The sequence below is a fragment of the Mesoplodon mirus genome, assembly GCF_964341445.2.
Source record: "Mesoplodon mirus genome assembly, chromosome: 4".
In the NCBI taxonomy this organism is placed as follows: domain Eukaryota; kingdom Metazoa; phylum Chordata; class Mammalia; order Artiodactyla; family Ziphiidae; genus Mesoplodon; species Mesoplodon mirus.
This window is the reverse complement of record NC_138979.1, coordinates 85,799,394-85,821,402: the sequence shown is the minus strand read 5'-3', so window position 1 is coordinate 85,821,402 and position 22,009 is coordinate 85,799,394. Positions and strand designations below refer to the sequence as shown.

Genomic DNA, 22,009 nt, shown 5'->3' with positions numbered 1-22,009 from the left:
GCAGGCTCAGTAGTTGTGGTGCACGGGCTTAGTGGCTCCCCGGCATGTGGGATCTTCCCGGACCAGGGATCAAACCTATGTCCAATGCAGTGGCAGGTGGATTCCTAACCACTGCACCAGGGAAGTCCCTGCCCTTGTTTTCTTTTGAATGCTTTCCTACTCCATAGAGACCTGACCTTATGGAAGTCTTCTGACACTCCTTTCAGGTGAATACTCAACTATATTGTTTGGAGTCTTGAGTCAGCTAGAGCTCTCTCTTCTTCCCAGCCCAGATTCTTCATCTCAACACTGTGTTGACCATATATCTTAACTCAGGTTGGCTCTGGCCTGGGGATTCCTGAGATGAGAACTTTAGGAGAAGCCAGGGCTACTGACTGAGTTGGTGAAAAGCTCCTCATTAAATTTTTGATTTGTGTAGACCTTAAAGTGGCCAATAATTCTATGTCATAATCCTAACTCATTTCTATAGGAATCTACAGAAAATCCCTCATTATTTTTTTTTAATATGCTTAATCAGTGTGGGGTATCCTTACAAAATTTTCAATTTCTGATACTCGAATAGATGTGTTTGACAATGTAAGGGGACATCTGGCACTCTCATTCACATGAGACTCCCTTTGTCAACATATTGTGTTGTCACTCGTATGAAAAGTATGCTAATACAATGTGACTAATGCATATCAAGTCTAGAAAAAATAATTTTCAATGTTTCTTTGAACACAAGAAGGGCCAGTCAATAGAATGTTCTAGTCCCCCTGACAGGTATATCTGTATAATGACACTACATGAATCTAACTATTGTGATGGAAAGAAACGAGTTGATAGGTGCATCTACCTCATCCCTCCAACTTAGGGTTCAAAATAGAATCTTCTGATTTTTAAATCATAAGTAGCTTCCCTACAAAGGAGAGTATAAATGGCAGGAGAATTCCTTTCTGCTTGGTAAATAATTACATAGCTTTCACTATACATTGATAAATTGGAATCCTGGATTACACATCAGTCTTTTCTGAGACTGGCTGTTACACCTTTGAAAGGCTGATTAACTCAAGTGTCTGGGAGAAAAATTGTTCCTGAACTTGCCATGCTAGGAGCACCTGTTACTATGTAAGGCCCTGATTGAGCAGCCATTTCTGCTTTTTCACTGGCATCTCTTTTCTTTTTTTAAAGAAAAAAGGGGGACTTCCCTGGAGGTCCAGTGGTTAAGACTTTGCCTTCCAATGCAGGAAGTTTGATTCCTGGTCAGGGATTTAAGATCCCACATGCCTCCTGGCCAAAAAACCAAAACATAAAACAGAAGCAGTATTGTATCAAATTCAATTAAGACTTGAAGAATGGTCCACATCAAAAAAATCTTTAAAAAATAAAGTAAAATAAAATCCAAGAAAGGAAAAAATACATTCCTTTCAGAAAAATGCTTGCATAGTGACCCAGTATTCCTTCTTGATAAAGAAAATGAACTACAACATTAAAAGTAATTCATTCTCAAAATAGCACTGGAGGGTTTAGATTACAAGGGAAGTTCAGAATTCTAGATCAAATCATTACTCAAATTTCTGGACTCAAACAGATATTTGTGTACCACTGTTCATAGCAGCATTGTTAACAATAGCCAGAAGGTGGAAAAATCACAGTGTTCATTGACAGATGAATGAATAAACAAAATGTGGTATATATAAAATATTGCTTTTGGACTGTCACCATCTTTTTAATTAAAGTCTTACTATAAAAATCAATTTTATTATTTCAGTCAACTTCCTCTATAAAGAGGAATTATGCTACCAGTAGCAAGTAGTATCAATATAAAAATAAACTCTTTTATCAATGAGACTTTTCATAGTGTCCAAAATATTCTTATTACTAGTAAAAAAATTAAAATTCCTTTTCAGAATGACAGAAATTAAGAGATTGACTTACTGAACTTGTACTTAACAGGTTTTTCTGAAGCTCTTCAATTTTGTCCGCTTGCTCTTTGACTGTAGCTTTTAAGTTGGCATTTTCAATTTCAAGCCTAAAATGCATATTTTAAAATAATTACTCTCACACATAGATTTTAAAATACCACACAGTTTCTGAACAAACACCTGCAGGTTCAATTACATACATTCTTAGAATTTTGAAAAGTAGATGATTTGGCAATTGTGCCGTTTTCTAGTTGTGTTCTGTGGATAATGTGAAAAATTTAGAAATAATGGAGAAAAATTATGCATTTCAAAATAGCTCAAAGCTGAAATGTTTACCCAGCTTTACAATGATGTATTTATTGTCATAACTGATATAATTCTCATACTATACTGCTTATCTGCTCTATACTTATACTTAAGTTATTTTCTGTGCTGCTTTAAATTGTACTTTTGGATGTGATCCTGCGTCTTCTCAGCACATCTCATGGCCTCTGTACATCGATCCTGTGCTTCTTGCAACTAAAAGGAGAAAATTTTTTTTAAATTACTGATAATCTAGCAAATCCGCCATCATCTGTTTTTATGTCTTTCATCTGCATATTGTTTATGGCTACTTTCCTGCTGCAACAGCAGAGTTGAGTTGCTACAACAGACACCTTGTGAACCACAAAGCCTAAAATATTTACTATCTGGCCCTTTACAAGTTACTGACTTCTCGTACTAAACCACAACATCATTCATGCTTTAAATTATATTTTATCAAATAAATACACAAATTTATAAATTGGCCAAATGGGGAAAGACATTTATATTTTTTACTCCACGCTCTATACCAACTATAATTTTAAATATCCACATATGTGAATGACCACAGCTCTTTCAGTGATTATGAACGTTCACACTACACACTACTGTTGGTGACAACCAGATGCTTCAGGGACTAGTGTGAGAGGTAGTATCTACACAGGAGCCAGAATGCGTGGGTCTGAGTCCCAATTCCACCACTTATTTGCTGTATGTCCTTGAGCAAATTACTTAAATTTTCTGTGTCTCAGTTTCTCCAGCCGTAAAATGAAGATAATAATAGCACTGACCTCACTGGGATGTCGGGAAGATTAAATTGGGGGTGTGTGTACATAACGTATTTAGAAAAGTACGTGGCACATAGTAAATGCTAAGTGTTTACAATCAGAATTATTACTATTGCTGTATTTTATGTTCTAAACAATTTGATATTTTAGGCAGATGGCATGCCAACAGAAGTGGTCTCCTGTACAAGTCACACTGAAATCATTCTCCATCCCATTGAAATTGGCAGTAAACAGGGAGCATGAGGACCAGAATGTATGTGCCCAGTACTTCAAAAACTTTCACTGATTCCACTAGTCCTTTTCTCCACTTATAATAATTTATAACTTACTTCCTCTCTGTACTACTCAGTGGGCAGTGATCATGGACTAATATGCAAATAGCACCTCCTGGATTGAGTGGTACATAACTTACATGACCATCAGAGGAAGGGTTAAGTCACTGGCATGGAAATATCACCCTACTGCTAAATCAAAGTTCTGAATCAATTCACTCCCAGCAACCGGTTATGTCTAGAAAGCACTCGGATGAGAAAATTAAGGTTATGTGGTATGGATATTGGAGAAGCTATCCACAGAGCGTTACAGTTGGTGAAATGCTATCAATGTGAAAATCCCCAGTTCTGGCTGCATAATGAAGGAAGGCAAATTTAGATTTTTTTTTCTAGAGTGAGGGGGAAAAAAAGAGCATTTAATTGAACAATTCTCCTCTATTAGATTAAGAGCTTTTAATTGTATATTTAATTGCTTAAAATACATTTTAATAAAAGATTATATCAATATCTCCAAGAAAAAGTTATTGTATGGTATAAAGGACTTAATTGTATCCTAGCAACTGTTAAGCTAAAATATTTTCAATTTATGCAAGACAGGTGCCGTGCATATCAATAAATATTCCCTGTTAGACAAATTTATACTTAGACGAGATTCTCTCTCATGAAAAAACATTAAAACAGTGTAAAATTAAGGGCTAAACTCTTCTTCACAGACTAGATGACAGGGTCAATGAGAGCTAGGACAGTCAGAGAGAGAGCTTCATGGAGAAGACTCGGGGCCAGGTCTGAATAAATGGAGGATTAGGCAGGAGGAAAAGAAACTGTAAAGACAGAAAGGACAGCATGAGTAAAGGCCAAGAAAAGGTGAAATCAGCCAATTAACTCAGAGGATAAAACCCAACAGCAGGGAGATAAAAATTATGTCCACACAGTAACTTGTAAATGACTGTTCACAGCAGCATTATTAACAGCCCAAAGGTGGAAATAACCCAAAGGCCCATCAACTGATGAATGGATGAACGGCTTAGCCACATAACGTGCTGTTCGACAATAAACAGAAATGGAAGTACTGATATGCGCTATAACATGGATGAACCTCGAAAATGTTACGTCAAATGAGAAAAGCTAATCACAAAGGACCACATACTGTGTGATTCCATTTATATGAAATACCCAGAATAGGCACATCTACAGATGCAGAGATTAGACTGGTGGTTGCTGGGGCTGAGGGAGATGGGGGCCATGGGTGATGGCTAATGGATGCAGGGTTTTCCTTTGGGGGTGATGGAGATGCTCTATAATTGATGCCAAGTGCACGACTCTCTGAATATACACGGAGAGACTGAACTACACATTTTAAATGGGTGAATTATGTGATATGTGAATTATCTCAATAGTTTTTTTAAAAATACAATGGCAGGATCTAGATAATTTTCTTAATTTTCTATTTTGGGTGTACATACTATACACAATCTGAGTATCTCTACGCTTTTACAATATATCTAAAATGAAAAGAAAATGAAGGCAATGCCTAACTTCAACTGGTTTGTATAATGACCTTTCTGCACAAGTTATTCTGAAATCCATGAAATAAATATACACAGACACTATATCCATTCACAAAAGTGAAGATGAAAAATGACAATTTTATGGAACATTCCATTAAACATTATCCTCTGACTTTATCTGGCTTGCTTCATCATGGTAGTAGAGATATCACTAAAAAATACTGTTTAATAGAAAAAAAAAGTCTCTCAACTTCTGTGAGGAATCACGCACAATTCTCAACTTTCCTAAGGGTAAATATTGTAAGAAAAAATATATAATGCAAACGGCAGGATGAAAGTCAGAGTTTAAGAAACAAGTGCATTATAAAGATAACAAAATTATAATAAATTTACTTGTAACGAAAATACAAAAAAAGCCATCCATGAAAATTAGTGTCCTAAAGCACTTTATCCTATACATTAAGTATTGACACGTTAAATTTCATAAAAACCTGACTTGTGACTTGATGTAATTTTTTCTTTAAATCCTGTGCCTCATCTTCTAAATTAGTACGATAACGTGACGTGGCCTCCAGTGAAGCCTCTGACATAGATTGCTTTATTAGGGTATCAGCCAGTTCTTGTTGAAGTTGTCTCACAAGTGCCTAATAAGATACTCTGTCACTGATTTTATAAATTACCTTATTATTAAGTTATGTTAATAATAGATAACTCCAACCTATGTACTTTGAAAACTATCACCAGAGACATCAATTTGTCTCCTTCTTCTTGTATGTGCACCTTCCTGCTCACTGAATTTGGTTTAAGACACAGAAGGTGTTACCCTCCGGCCTTATCGCTATTAAGTTACTTAGACAATGGATTCAGTCCCACTATCCACTCCCCGACCTTCCCAATCAATTTGCTGAGCTTGAGGACCTCCTCAAGTCTCAGAAAGAAATGGGTGTGTAGGTGGGACGAGTGGTGGGAACATCTTCCCTCTTCTCTACTGGAGGCTTCCATTAACTTCAGAGATCCTCACATATTCAATCCAGTGCTCAATAGATTCCTATCTCAGAATTAAAATGAGGTCATTCCCATTTTAATTCCTAGAATTAAAATGAGACCTTCAGGGCCTCCCTCTGCCTCCTGATAGCAGCCCCTGTGACCCTGTCCCCCACCCTATTCCTGCTACTCATGAATCTGCCACCCCTCGCTAGTCTGAAAATGGGAGTCCAATGCCAAATTAATAAGTCACAGAGAGCTACAATTCTCTTTGTATTGGACAGATTTATATCCAGATGATAGTAACTGAGCCTTGAAATGAGAATTATGAGCAAATTATTTGTAAAAATGTTCCCAGTAAATTATAAATAGAAGTGGGAAGATTAAATCAAGTATAGTTTTGCTAAAGCTCACTACTTTAATCCCAAATTATGAGTTAATGAAAAGTAGATGCCTTTAAAGAGTTGAGAGGTCATAAGAATACATGGTTTGAGGCTGAACTATTTCCCAAATTAATTCAAATTGACATGAATAAAAATAAAATTATATCAACTAAAAAGTTATGACAAGCTACTGAAGGAAAAGTACTATGAGATATGGCATCGACACATCAGTTCATTTGGGAAATCTGGAATTGACTGTCAAGGTAATACACACAACTGAACCTTAATTTCAAAATAATTCATTTTAGATCTGAGCGTTTCATTTATCTGCTTCATCATGATACTAAAATGTGGTGACATAAAGATTAAAATTATTAGCTTAGCAGTAGAAGAGTAAATTACTAATACCTGTCTATACCCATTAACAATTTATAACTTAATCTCTTAAAATTTCATAGGTGACACAATGTCTACTCAAAGTAAAGCACCTCTCAGGTCTAATTATTTATTTGCTGGATACAAGGTATGCTTTTAGGCTGATTTACAGTCTATATATTATTTCTATTCAACTAGATTCAACATTTAGCCATAATCAAAATCACTTTGAATTTTCTTTCAGGAAGTCTGAGAATTATTTCTCTTCTTGGATACTTACTTCTCTTTCTGTTTTCTCATTTTCATACTGATACATTCTCTCTTTTAAATGATTACATTCATTGATTAACTCCTTGTTCCTTTCCTCCAGCATCAGACCTTGTTTTTCACTTTCAGCTTGAAGTTTTTTCACAATCTCCTGAAACTGGTCTTGGATGTTAATTACTGTCTTCTCTCTACTGTCGGCTTTGTTTTGCGCATCATCCAGTTGCTGTCTGAGCAATATGTTTTCACTCTGGAGTTGAGATAATCTCTCTTCTAAGGATTCCTGCTTTCCAATGTATTTATTCACTTTGCCTTGTTCGCTTTGATACATGTGTTCAAGTTCCTTCTTTTGACACTGTGCTTGGCTTAGGTCTCTCTGTACACGTTCTAACACCAAAGTCTTTTCTCTGAGAGCATCCCTCGTGTGATGGAGCTTGGTTTTTAGGCTACTGAATTTACTTTCAGCTTTAGAAAGTTGCTGGGAAAGCATCTCATTGTTATCGTTCAGGTTAGACACATCAAAATTCATTTTGTCCTGCAAGCGTAACCACTCATCTCTTGGTCTCTGGAAGGCAAGTTCCAGGTCTCTTTTTGATGTCTGACTTTGATGGTGATCATGTATGGTAGCAGCCAGTCTAGAACGGTCGGATTCCACTTCTGCTTCCTGTCTGTCTTTGCTTTGTTTTTCATTCTCCAGCTTAGAGTTTAGCATTGTATTCTCAGCTGTCAGAACATTAAGCTGTCCAGTATATTGGAATATTGTCTTTGTTAATGTTTCCTCATTCAGTTTTATTGTCTTTTGAAGATCATCATTCTTTTCTTTTACAATTTCAATGTCCTCAACATATTTCTTTTCCTTTTCCTGGTTCTGACATTTTATTGTGTCGATTTCCAGTCTTAGCATGGCAACTTCATCCTGCAACATGTGGTTTTTATGTAACAGATCTTTTTCTTTTTCAGGGCTATCAGACACCTAAGTGAAATAAAGGAGATTTTTAGCTAGTACTCAATAAATTGACATTTCATGATTTCCTCTGAAAGACTAACCTATATGTTGATACAATGAAAAGCCTGCAATAAGTGGATATCCAACTGGAAAAAATAAGGTTGGATACAAACCTCAGACTTCTTACAAGCAGAAATCTTCAAAAGTTCAAAAATTTAATTGAAGACAATGAACCCACGAAAGTAAAAAACAAACCACAGGAGAATTTTTAAGAAGCTCAGAATTGGAAAGGCCTTTCTCTAAATTATAACAAACCCAGAAGGCTTAAAATAAAAGATTAATAAATCTGACTATACTTAAAAATTGCATCTGATGTGATATATTTATACAGTGGAATACTACTCTGCCATAAAAACAGAATGAAATAATGCCATTTGCAGCAACATGGATGGACCTAGAGACTATCATTCTGAGCGAAGTAAGCCAGACAGAAAGACAATTATCATATGATATAGCTTATACATGGAATCTAAAAAAATGATACAAATAAACTTATTTACAAAACAGAAAGAGACTCACAGACGTAGAAAACAAACTTATGGTTACTGAAGGGGAAAGAGGGGGAGGGATTCATTAGGAGGTTGGGATTAATATATACACACTACTATATAAAAAACAGGTAATCCACAATGACCTACTGTGTAGCACAGGGAACTACACTCAATATTTGGAAAAAGAATCTATAAAGGTATATAGATATATAGATAGATAGATAGATAGATAGATAGATAGATAACTGAATCACTGTGCTGTATACCTGAAAATAGCACAGTATTGTAAATCAACTATACTTCAATAAAAAATAAAATAAAATACCACCTGCTAGCTTAAAAAAAAACTACGTCTGCTATCTAACCTATACAGCTACCCCATAGTAAAAGCCTTAGCTCTGTATATATTTTGACAGATTAAATTTCCTAAAATTTTTTTTCCTGAGAATATTCCATAAATATTCTATGTTTCTAATATTTATATAGTCCTGAGAATATTCCATAAATATTCTACGTTTCTAATATTTTTATAGTCAGTTACAAGAATCACATCTACTGATAACTGTACTAAGCACTTCTACAAACATCAGTTAACTCATTTAGCTATGACAGTCCTGGAAATGAGGAAGTCAAAAATACAAGCAAGCTGCAGGCTTTTCTCCAGGTCTTCTGACTTTACTATGAGTCCTCTTACACCAAACCACAGCTAGTTCTCTAGTACAAACATATAAATATGAAATGAGCCTTATATTTCACTACGGTGCATACACTAGTGGTAAATAAGGTAAAATTTATAGAGATCTTAGAAAATCGTGAGATTATTCGCTGCTGCAATAACTTTTATTCTCTCTTCATAATGCTTAAAATAGTAAGGTAGGGGGAAATACAATGAACTGTTTCACTAAAAATAAAATACTTATCAATAAATTATCACTAAATAAATATTATGGCATATCTATCACTATTTTCAAAAGTTCCTTGTACTGAAATAGGACACCACATGGAGCAAAGTGTTAATTTTCTCACAAGTAGAAGAATGACATCCAAAAGACGGTCTCTGAACTGGCTATACCTTTCCTCCTTACCATCAGTGGAAGGGATAAACTAACCTCTCTATTAATCTATCAAGGAAGTGAAATCACTGCCAAAAACCATAATGTTGTTTTGTTTGTTTGTTTTGGGGTTTTCTCTTTTTTTTTTTTGGTAATTTTGTAAGTTTATTCTAAGGAAATAATTTTTTTAAAGTGCTCAAAAATGTTTTTACGGGCTTCCCTGGTGGCGCAGTGGTTTAGAGTCAGCCTGTCAATGCAGGGGACACAGGTTCGTGCCCCTGTCCGGGAAGATTCCACATGCCACGGAGCGGCTGGGCCCGTAAGCCATGGCCACTGAGCCTGTGCGTCCGGGGCCTGTGCTCCGCATGGGACAGGCTACAAAAGTGAGAGGCCCATGTACCGCAAAAAAAAAAAAAAAAAAAAATGTTTTTACAACTAATGTTGCAGCTTTTACAATACTGAAAAATTGTAAGTGATGTGAAAATGTCATTGATGGGGTACTGGTTAAAGAAATGACAGTGAAGCCAAGAACAGACTCTGATTTAGACACTGAAAATGATGAGGTGCATAGTGATTGACATGTTCACTCCAAAGCAGAGGGCAAGAACGTATTCAGTGCTGGGCTTTGGTCAGGTAGTGTGGTCGATGGTGGAGCACACATGGTCTTCCCTGCCTAAACCGCCATCAGGGTGCAGACTTTTCTAGATGGTAGCAATAGTTTTCAGATTATGAAAGGTTCATCAGTTCCTATGGAAAATATTAAAAGCCTCTCCTTGGATGAGGCTATTGTATGTCACTGCTTGACTGTTGCAGACAAATGGATTTGAATTAAAAATACTACTTGAATTAAATTTAATCAAATATAATTCAATTATGTTTGAATTAAAAATATTAAATATCCAATGGACGAGAAACGTCCACCCCTCCCCAAAATATACTTAAATAGGTTTTAAATATCCTCTACACTGTCTGTGATGTATAGTATTGGTTTTTAAAATATATACATATACAGATACATACACACAAATATTTGAAAATGATTAAAGAAAATACCTCAGAATTCATTTCCTTATTAGTCATTTCTATCTCCTTTTGTTTGGCAAGGTGACTGGTCAGGATTCCATCTTGTAAAATTCTGGCATTCTGCTCTCGAGAAAGCTGCCTCTGAGCGTCATTTCGCTCTTCTACAACCTGGAGACACATTTCATGAGGTTTTTGGTCTCATACCATTAAAAAAAAAAAGTCAAAAGCTTAAGAGCAGAATTAAAAAAAAGACTGTTAAAAGGAAGTAGCCTTTTAAAATAAACACAAGGATATTTATCCCACATGAATAACTTAAGATTTTAATTTAAATGACTGCTAAACTTATCACAGAGCAAAAATACAGGGAGATATAGTATTGTGAAAGAAAATCTTTTTACAAAGCATTTAACTAGTTCCATCGCAGTCTCAAGGCAATTTACCCTGTATTTTAACATAGAAAAGCCAAAATTAACACATGGATTGGAATTAAGAATATTACTTTCGAATGGACCAAAAATGCCAATCATTATGTTAATCATTAAGCTCAATTTACCTTCCATTCCTCCATTCAGAAAACATACACAGAGCATGTATTAGAAGCTAAGAATGGCAAGAAATTAATAATTTAAGCTATAAATGTCATAGTTCATATTTAGGATGAGATAACACTTTTTATTTGTTTTAAACCTAAATAATATATATTAAATCAAAGAGATATTACAAATAATACTGAGGAAATACTGTTGGAAATTTGAAATTTTCACCAAAGATTAACTTACCTGATTCAGATTATTTCTCACAGTCCTCAGTTCCATGTCTAGTGCTCTGAGAGTGAGTTCAAGTTGTTGTTTCATTTCAACTTCTTTACTGTATTGCTCTTCTTTTCTTCTTAACTGCTCCCTAATTTTTTCATATAACCTGTCAGCATTTCTTCTCTTCTTTTTTTCTTGTTTTAGGGTGAATCTGCAGTTAAATATGCTTACCTTAAAATGTGTTTTGTTGGAAAATAAAAAGTTCATTTTATGATCTGGCTCTTCACCCGCTGATTTAGTATCCTAATGAAATTTCTGTTCTCCAGTTTTTTTTTTCCTTTCTAGGTCTCATATTTTTAATTCCTCACTTCAATCTCTTCATAAAGATATATATACTTGAAAGGTAGCAATGAAAAAACATTCTGCCACTTAAGTAAGTTTTAGTCAAGAGTAACTCTGGTGAATAGTGTAGGAAAGAAATTTTGAAATTATTCAGTGAAGTTAGGCCGAAAATTACCCTGTTTTCCACACTGTCATAATTACTCCTCCTTTAGGACAGATAATTTAGTTACTAGTTAAAAAGAGAAGCTGTTGTTTAGAAACAAGTTTATAAGTTCACTAGAAATAAAATTTCAACTTCATAAAATACTACAGGTACCCCTAAATGACTTACAGTGCCAGATAAAATCTGCAGATGCCTTTTACAGAACATATATCTTCAGATACTGTAATCCAAGACTAGGCTAGGGAGTCTAATATCTGTTGCCCCACACTTTTTATGTTTCTTCTTTTGCAACCTTTTCAACTTGTTGTTTATTAGCTATTTAATAAATAATTTTAAATCCCGTAAGGCAGGATCCATATTAATTAATTAAATAGAGAGTATTTTGTGCTTTCAGCACAAACCTGTGAACTAATTTTATCTCTGTATGAAAGAGATATTGAATAAACTAATCAGTAATCACCTTCCATTTTTACCTTTTATTTCATCCATGCATATGTTAAGAAAAAAACTTCATAAATTTTAAAAAAATTTTGTCTTCAGAAAAATGGCCATTTCATACTTCTGTTGGTGGGAGTGTAAAGAAATATAAACTTTCTGGAGAACAATTTAGAAACATGGATCAAAGACCTTTTTAAAAAGTTCTCATACTTTAACCAAATAACACAATATTAAAGAATTTATTCCAAATAAATAATCAGAAATGTAGAAATGAATTTATAGAAGAGACATTCCTTGTAGCATTAAATATAATACAGAAAAATGAAAAATAACTGAAATTCAATTTGCTAAAAAAAATAATGACCATAATTCAAAAAGACACAAGCACCCCAATGTTCACTGAAGCACTATTTACAATAGCCAGGTCATGGAAGCAATGTAAATGCCCATCAACAGACAAATGGATAAAGAAGATGTGGCACATATATACAATGGAGTATTACACAGCCATAAAAAGGAACGAAATTGGGTCACTTGTTGAGACGTGGTTGGATCTAGGGACTGTCATACAGAGTGAAGTAAGTCAGAAAGAGAAAAACAAATATCGTATATTAACGCATATATGTGGAATCTAGAAAAATGGTACAGGTAAACTGGTATGCAAGGCAGAAATAGAGACACAGATGTAGAGAACAAACGTATAGACACCAAGGGGGGAAAGCAGCGGGGTGGGATGAACTTGGAGCTTGGGATTAACATGTATACACTAATATGTATTAAATGGATAACTAATAAGAACTTGCTGTATAAAAAAATAAAATTAAAAAAAAGAGAGATTACAAAAAAATGAGGCTTTGTATGGAGGACTTCTGTATGGCCATGAAAATGATGATTTGGAAATATATACATTAAATAATTAGTAGATGTATCCACTGTTAAGAACTTGTTGTATTATTTCCAAGAATTTCACACTCCACAATACTAATGAAGTTTTCTCCCCTGTAAAATCCCAGCAGGTAAGTTAGCAAGTATAAAACTTCCCATAGGGCTTCCCTGGTGGCGCAGTGGTTGAGAGTCCGCCTGCCGATGCAGGGGACAAGGGTTCGTGCCCCGGTCCGGGAAGATCCCACATGCCGTGGAGCGGCTGGGCCCGTGAGCCATGGCCGCTGAGCCTGCGCATCCAGAGCCTGTGCTCCACAACGGGAGAGGCCACAACAGTGAGAGGCCCACGTACCACACACACAAAAAAAACCAAAAAACTTCCCGTAGTATTAAAGTAAATACACATCTGTAGTATTACAGTAAATAGAAACAGTTCAAATATTTCTTTAAAACCAAGACGTTCAATACCTCAAGCTGCAGAGCTCTTGTTCCCACTCCACTTTTTGATGCTCTAACTGTGATTTCATTTCTTTTGTTTCTGATAGCTCCTTTGGTAGCCCAGTAACCTTACTTTCCATTTTGTTGTTTTTTCCTGTAAGTAGTTCACAGTGATCTTTTTTAAGTTCTATTAATCTTTCATATGAAAGAACTGCATCCTGAATTTTCAATAAGCTAACAGAATCTGCATTAGGAATAAACAAGATAGAAATAAAATATATGAGTAATTTTTATGTATAAAAGCACTGTGCATTTTCACCTTCACTCATCCATAACAAAAAAAAATACATTTTTTTTTTGGCCATGCTGCACAGCATGCGGGACCTTAATTCCCTGACCAGGAATTCAAGTGGCTAAATATACAATGCCCCAAAGAGGTGGAGGAAAGAAACAGAAAAAAAAATATTTGAAGAAAAGAATGGCCAACAACTTTCTAAACTTAATGAAAACTACAATCCCACAGATCCAGGAGGATCTGACAAGGAGAGAAGAAGTGGCAGTAAACTATTTTGTAATATTCTTACCCTATATATGATGTGGTACAATATTACTTGAAGGTGGACTGTGATAACCCTAAGTAAAATACTGTAAACCCTAAAGCAACCACTAAAATAGTGAAACAAAAGAGTTACAGTTAATAAACCAAAAAAACAAAAAAGAAATAAAACTACATCATAAAAATTACTTGATTAATCTAAAAGATGGCAGAAAAAGAAAAGGGGAACAAAGAACAGATGGGATAAACAGAAATCAAACAGCATAATGACAGATTCATACCTACTGTATCAATAATCACATTAAGTGAAAATGGTCTGAAAACCTCAATTAAAAAGCAGATTGTCAGGGACTTCACTGGTGGCGCAGTGGTCAGGAACCCACCTGCCAATGCAGGAGACACAAGTTTGAGCCCTGGTCCTCCCACACGTCATGGAGCAACTAAACCCATGCGCCACAACGACTGAGCCCACATGCCACAATTACTGAAGCCCATGGGCCTACAGCCTGTGCTCCACAGCAAGAGAAGCCACCGCAATGAGAAGCCTGTGCACCACAACGAAGAGTAGCCTCCACTCGCCATAACTAGAGAAAGCCTGTGTGCAGCAATGAAGACCCAACACAGCCAAAAATAAATACATAAACAAATTAATTAATTTTTAAGAAAAAGCAGATTGTCAGACTGGATCAAAAAGCAAGACCCAACTGTATGCCACCTATAAGAAATGCACTTTAAACATACAGACATAAATTTGTAATAAGGTTAGAAATAAGATATACCACACTAACATGTGTCAAAACAAAGCTAAGCTAGACTGGCTATATTAATACCAAACAAAGTAGACTTCAGAGCAAAAAACATTATCAGCAACAAACAAGGTCATTTCATAATGAGGAGTGTCAATTAATAAGAAGCATAACAACCCTAAACGCTTATGCGCCTAGTAACTTCAAAATATATGAAGCAAAACTTGAGAGAACTGCAAAGAAAAATAGACAAATCCACAATTACAGTCTGAGATTTCAATACCCCTCAATGAATAAGTGATAGAAAGAGCAGGCAGAAAATCATCAAGGATACTGTAGACTTGAACACCACCATTCTTTTCAAGTAGCCATGGAACACTTACCAAAAGACTATATTCTGGGTTATAAAATAAAGGAGTAAGTCAAAAGGATTTAAGTCATACAAAGTATGTTCTCTGACCACAAAGCAATCAAACTGGAAATGAAGAACAAAAATATTTCTGGAAAATGCTCCAATATTCGAAAACTAAATAACACACATCTAAATCATCCTTGGATTAAAGAGGTAATGAAAAGAGGAATTACAAAGTATTTTGAACTGAATAAAAATGAAAACATAATATATTACAATTTGTGGAATGCTGCTTACTTGCATGAAAATTTATAGCACTGGATGTCTATATTAGAAAAGAAGGTCTCAAATCAATGACCTTGGCTTCCAACATAAAAATCCAGAAAAAGAGCAAATTAGGGGACTTCCTTTATGGTTCGGTGGTTAAGGATCTGCCTTTCAATCCAGGGGACATGGGTTCGATCCCTGGTCGGGGGACTAAAACCCCACATGACATGGGTCAACTAAGCCTGCCCACTGCAACGACTGAACACGCAAGCCACAACTAGAGAGCTGGCATGCCGCAACTACAGAGCCCACACACGCTGGAGCCCACACCCCATTTGGAGTGTCACAAATACTGAGCCCACATGCCACAACTAGAGAGAGAAGCCCATGCGCTGCAACAAAAGATACCACATGCTGCAACTAAGACCTAAAGCAGCCAAAAATAAAATAAATAAATAAATATTTTTTAAAAAAGAGCAAAGTAAACCCAAAGCAAGCAGAAGAAAGGAAATAAAAAACATCAAAGAAAAAATCAATGAGAAAAAACAAAACAAACAAAACAATAAAGACATGGAAAGATCAATGAGGGACTCCCCTGGTGGCACAATGGTTAAGAATCCACCTGCCAATGCAAGGGACACGGGTTTGATCCCTGGTCCAGGAAGATGCCACATACCGCAGAGCAACTAAGCCTGTGTGCCAAAACTACTGAGCCTGCATTCTACCATCCGCAAGCCACAACTACTGAGCCCGTGTGCCACAACTACTGAAGCACATGTACCTAGAATCCATGCTCCACAACAAGAGAAGCCACAGCAATGAGAAGCCCTCACACTGAATGAAGAGTAGCCCCTGCTTGCCGCAACTAGAGAAAGCCTGAGCACAGCAACGAAGACCCAACACAGCCAAAAATAAATAAATAAATAATTTAATTTTTTAAAAAACCAGTGAAACCACATATGTTCAGAAGGTGAATAAAAGTGATAAACCTCTAGCCAGGCTGATAATTAAAAAAAAAGAGAGAGAGAGAAGGCACAAATTACCAATTTCACAGAAATGAGTAATGAGAAATTACTACAGATTCTATAGATATTAAAAGACTGACAGAGTAATATTATGAACATTATGTAAATAAATTTGACAGCTCAGATGAAGTGGGTAAATTCCTTGAAAGAGGGAAAATACCAAAGCTCAATCAAGAAAGAACAAATAGGGCTTCCCTGCTGGCGCAGGGGTTGAGAGTCCAACTGCCGATGCAGGGGACACGGGTTCGTGCCCGGGTCCAGGAAGATCCCACATGCCATGGAGCGGCTGGGCCCATGAACCATGGCCGCTGAGCCTGCGCATTGGAGCCTGTGCTCCGCAACGGGAGAGGCCACAGCACTGAGAGGCCTGCGTACCGCAAAAAAAAAAAAAAAAAAAAAAAAGAACAAATAAACTAAATAGCCCTATATCTAAAAAAGAAACTAAAGTCCTACTTAAAGACCTTCCCACAAAGAAAATTCCAGGCCCAAATGGCTACACTGGTGAATTCTATAAAATATTACAACAGTATACACAAAAATATACATATTTATACCATGGTCCTACCTTTACACTCCATGCCAAGTTGTTCTATTAGCAACATGGAATTCTTATAATTAGAGTAAAGCATCTGGCAATCCTCAAAAGCTGTTTCAGATGACTGAGTTAAGTCATCAAGGTCATCCATAGAATTAATTTGCTCTTTGACCTACAAACAAAACATACTATTTCACAATGTCCCCAAAATACTTATAAAATATACTAAGTGTACAGAGGTGATAAATATCTCTTTATTAAAGTAAAAACACAGATACTTCTTAAAAGAACAGATTTTTATCAAAGGGATAATTTTATCAACAGTGTTTCTAAATTATTTTTTCAAAGTAAATGTTTCTACAACAAAGGAAGATTTTCTATTTTTCCACTATACCTTTCACAAAGTAATTTTTTACTACAGGATAATATTTTTTATAATTAATTTTTTACTCTACCTTGTTCTTTTCATTAGATGTTTCCTTTGTAGTCCTAAAAAAACAAACGATTCTTTTCAGGCAAATATTAAATACTTAAAATACAAAGAATACCTAAACCTATTATTTTTTACATAAAATCTTTGCATTGGTAATTAATTTTCTATAAAAGAGATTAAACAATAAATAGAAAGAGTAACATTAAAGGACAAAGAAAATACACCATAATAATATTAACAAAGCATTAAATTAAATTAAGCTGACAATCAAAGGAAAAGGAAAAACATAATGTTACTTGCATTATTTGATAGGAAGAAATATACCAGGGTTTTTTGTTATCGTCATTTTCAATAAAAACTAACTTTATGGCACTAAAACCTATTTCGAAAGTATTAAGTCCTATATGAAAGAAACCCTTTTTTAATAATCATGATATTAGCTTTTCGAGGACTTACTATGTAATTGCTATGCATTATTATAAGCACCTTACATGTCTTAAAGGCATTTTAATCCTCACAACAATTCTGGGAGAGAGGTAATACATTAGGTCCTTTTTACACAGGAAGAAACGCAGCACAGAAAGGCTAAGTAACTTGCCCAAGCCCATACAGCAGATCGGCAGCTGACCCAGAATTCAAACCCAGGAAATCTGGCTTCAACACTTGTGTTTCACAATATGATGAGAAGGTAATATTTATTTTAAGTGTTCTTAAGTAATATGATAGCAAATGAATCTGTATTATTATTCCATGTCTAGTTATAACTATAAATAATAATTTCTGAATCTTACACATATTTTTCAAAAATAAAAAGACTTTAGACCCAGGCAATATTGGAATTCTATTTTCAATAAAGATTTGCTTTTGTAAAGAAATTCATCAACCCACTGATGAGGGTTTCATTCACCCATTCATTCATTCACCCATTCAGCTGTTTATTCATACATTCAACATATACTTAGCGCACAATTACGTGTTAATGACACTTTTGGTATAGGAAGCATGACTTTTGAAATTTAGAACTTTATAATCCAAAAGTAATAATCTGTGATAGATTGTTAATAGTTTTTTTCCTATCAAATATAAACAAAATCTTACCCTTTTCCCTGGAATCTAAACCACTATGAAGTTAACATAACCTGTTTTAGAGTACCTTACAAAACCATAGCCACTCATGATGATACTGTCATCTAGAATTATCAAGGAATGATTAAATCCTTTTCAGTATGGCCTAAATGTTTGTAAATTTGATTATATAATTTTAAAAAATCTATGTATGACAGAATAACTTTTAAGTACTCATCTGCATATTCAATTATATAAGAATATTACACTTCAAAATCAATGAACAAGCCCTTACCATAAAACTATACGTGAATAGAAGTATTATGTACAATTAGTTTACTATAATATTTTAAAGATAATGTAATACAATCAATAAGCTTTCTAATATTGGACATGCAAACAACATTAAACTGAATAAATGCATCCTCTACTGGCTCATTTCCAACAGCATACAAACATACTCTAAAAACGCCCATCTTAACATAAAAAGAGAAAGGAAACTCCCTTGAACTCCACATTCCTCTTCAGTTACCTTCCAGTTCTCTATTGCCTTTCCCAGTAAATATTCCCTAAGGAGCCGTTTATACTTATTCACTACAGTCCAGCTTCCATGGGGAATATTTATTGAAACTACTTCTGGTCAAAGCCACTCGTCCTCATCTTAACCTTTCAGCAGCGTTCATCTGGTATAGTTGAGAATACTCCTGTCATGACCTGTACACTATATTATGCTGTTCTATTTCCAGAAAAAGTATTCAGTGCTAATATTTCTTGACCTAAAAGAATTTGTACATTTTACCTGCCATCATCCTGATCTACTCCACTTAAACTGCTGTCATCCTTCATGTGTAGCAGACCACCACTCAGTGAATCAGCCTTCTCAAACATTGGTGTAATCACACATTCTTTTGTTGTCCATTTTTCATTTTCCTTTTTCTTTACTTCCTTCATGTGCACGCCAGGACCGCTACTTTAAAAAATCCATTAAAAAGCCAATGTTTTCTAATAATTCTACTGATAAAGAATAAAAAACCAATTTTTGTAAAATTCCAACTCTTACCCATCATAAGTCATTTATTAGTTCAGAAAACACTTATGAAGTACCAACCATATGCAAGCAAATACAAATTCTTGCTTCAAAGACAGATACACAATTATGATACAATGTGATATGTAAGCGTTGACACATGAAAGTTATAAGTGAACATAGGAAAGCTTTACAGAAGAGGTTAAATAAACAGAGGAGGTCATGAGGAAAAGAAAATGGAGAAAATCATTTTACTTGGTGATTAGAATGTGAGCACAAAGATTAGACACATGGAGTCTAGGTGTTTCCTAGAAACTTGGAAGGAAAAGTACAAAATACATGGAAGGAAGAAGAGAGATGAGTCTGGAAAGACATTCTGAAGAACCTCAAGTGCTACAATGAAAAGCTGGAGTTCACTGCCTAAAAGCAATGACTCTTAGACATGGGAGTAATAATTAGATTTCTACTATATTTTTTTGTTTTGTTTTGATATATAATAATGTTTAATTTGCATGATTTTTAAAAATAACATGAGGTACATAAAACACGAAAGAAGAACTGAAGGAAATATCTTTGGGGGAAAATTTACTTTTAAACACACACATGTTGGGGTCATGTCAGCATCAGGGCTGAAAGATAGGTACCTCATAGTAGCCCTCCACCACCAGCAACAATTTGGCATCTATCCACAGACAACAGTGGCTTTGTGGCAGTTGCAGGATCCAGCACCATAAACCAAGGGACCTGGGAAGAGTCCTGCCCACCCAAGTGGTAACAGACATACAGACCACAGCCCAGCTGTGGACCCTGCATGGCCCATGAACTGGCTCCAGCCACTCTTAGCAACGTCCAGGGAACCCCTGGAAAACACTGTCTTAGACAATCACCCACAGACGAGAGAGCCTTTGTGGAAACCCAGGTTTCCAGCAGAGAAGTGCCAGCATACCACTGGAACAAAAAAATGCAAGTTGGGATACATTGGAGAGGGCAGTTATTAAAGACTGGAAGAGGTGACTGCTACTTCAAATTCAAAGACAGCAATGCAAAACTTCAAGTAGCATAAAAAAAATCAAGAAAACATGACACTACCAAAAGATCACAATAATTTTCCAGTAACAAATCCCAAAGTCATGGAGATCTGCAATCTACCTGATAGAGAATTCAAAATAGTAGTTTTAAGGAAACTCAGTGAGCTACAAGAAAACACAGAAAGACAACCCAATAAAATCAGGAAAGTAATACACAAACAAGATGAGGAGTTTAACAAAGAGATAGAAATAATAAAAAATAACCAAATGGAAGTTTTGGAGCTGAAGAATACAATGAATGAAAGGAAAAATGCAATAAAGAGCACTGACAGCAGAATGGATCAAACAGAAGAAAGAATCTGTGAGTTAAGAGACAGGAGCTTTGAAATTATCCAATCAGAGGAGAATAAAGAAAAAAAGAATGAAAAAGTGGGAAGAAAGCCTACATAAATTACCAGATACCATCAAAGGAAATAATTCATAAATCATTGCAGTTCCAGAAAGAGAAGATAGGGAGAAGTTGGCAGAAGCTTATTTAAAGAAAAAATGGTTGAGAACTTCCTAAACCTGGTGAGAGATTTGGATATCCAAGTTCCTAAAGCTCATAGGTCACCAAACAAACTCAACTTAAAGCAATCCTCGCCAGGAGACATTATAACAAAACTGTCAAAAATCAAAGACGAAGAGAGAGTCTTAAAAGCAGCAAAAGTAAAGAGGCTTGTAAATTATAAGGGAACCCCCCATAAGTCTATCAATGGATTTCAAGAGAGTAGGACGACATATTCAAAGTGCTAAAAGAAAAAACCTGCCAACCAAGAATACTCTATCCAGAAAAGTTGTCTTTCAGAAATGAAGGAGAGATAAAGGCTTTCCCAAACAAAGCAAAGCTGAGGGAGGTCATCACCACTAGACCTGCCTCACAAGAAATGCTGAAAGGACGCTAATTAGTAACATAAAATATATTTAAATATACAACACACTGGTAAAGGTAAGTATACAGTCAAATCCAGAATACTCTAATACTGTAATACGGTGGTGTGTTAACCAATTAACTCTAGTATTAAGGCTAAAGGACAAGAGTATTAGAAATAACTATAACCCTAGAAAAATATAAAATTTGTTAATCATGAACAGTAGCTCAAATGAGAACTTGTTTTATAGGAAAATAACAATTATCTATTGTTAAATACTGACATAGGCTTACCTATCAGAATCTTCATTCTCCATGGTAGGAAACTGTTGGTTATTAGTTTTTCTGCTCTTTCTCTGTTGAATTAATCCACTATCATCAGCATCATATATGTTTTCTGATACTTCCATTTCACTACTTTTGTGCTTCTTCTTTGCTTCTTCAACCTTTAATGAAAGTTTGACACTACATGTAATTGTTATTACCTTATTCATTATAAAGACCTTTTCATTGTCATTAATTACTTGACTCAGAGTTTGCCCCGGCTTTAAGCAATAAAAATAGTTTTGTGCTTACTTTAATTTTTTTAATTACAAGTCATTGAAATTTTTGTAAAGTCTGCTTCTTTCTGTTTGAGGAAAAGAAATAAAATTTTAAAAATTTCAAAAAGGGCTTTCTTAATGTGGTGCAGCTATTC

At 35.2% G+C, this 22,009-nt stretch overlaps 1 protein-coding gene and 1 long non-coding RNA gene across 9 annotated transcripts in view; both read right to left on the bottom strand.

The window, feature by feature from the left end:
* Positions 1–22,009, bottom strand: part of LOC309802319 — a 104,426-nt gene that overhangs the window by 36,468 nt on the left and 45,949 nt on the right. The window lies entirely within an intron of this gene.
* The window catches only part of LOC309802313 (ankyrin repeat domain-containing protein 26-like), a 65,366-nt gene that overhangs the window by 22,321 nt on the left and 21,036 nt on the right, over positions 1–22,009 (bottom strand). For 5 of the 6 annotated variants that reach the window (XR_014293750.1, XR_014293751.1, XR_014293752.1 and 2 more), the window contains exons 8-18: positions 21,607–21,758; positions 19,147–19,317; positions 17,305–17,338; positions 16,880–17,021; positions 13,399–13,612; positions 11,133–11,316; positions 10,384–10,521; positions 6,798–7,754; positions 5,267–5,419; positions 2,353–2,423; positions 1,918–2,011 (exon numbers count right to left, since the gene is read on the bottom strand). Coding sequence is in view for 2 of the 6 variants with exons in the window: in XM_082617749.1 (XP_082473875.1) it covers positions 1,918–2,011; positions 2,353–2,423; positions 5,267–5,419; positions 6,798–7,754; positions 10,384–10,521; positions 11,133–11,316; positions 13,399–13,612; positions 16,880–17,021; positions 17,305–17,338; positions 19,147–19,317; positions 21,607–21,758 (2,310 nt within the window). In the remaining 4 variants the exon portion in view is untranslated. The remainder of the gene's footprint in view (positions 1–1,917; positions 2,012–2,352; positions 2,424–5,266; positions 5,420–6,797; positions 7,755–10,383; positions 10,522–11,132; positions 11,317–13,398; positions 13,613–16,879; positions 17,022–17,304; positions 17,339–19,146; positions 19,318–21,606; positions 21,759–22,009) is intronic. The other variant, XR_014293753.1, reaches the window with a different exon arrangement.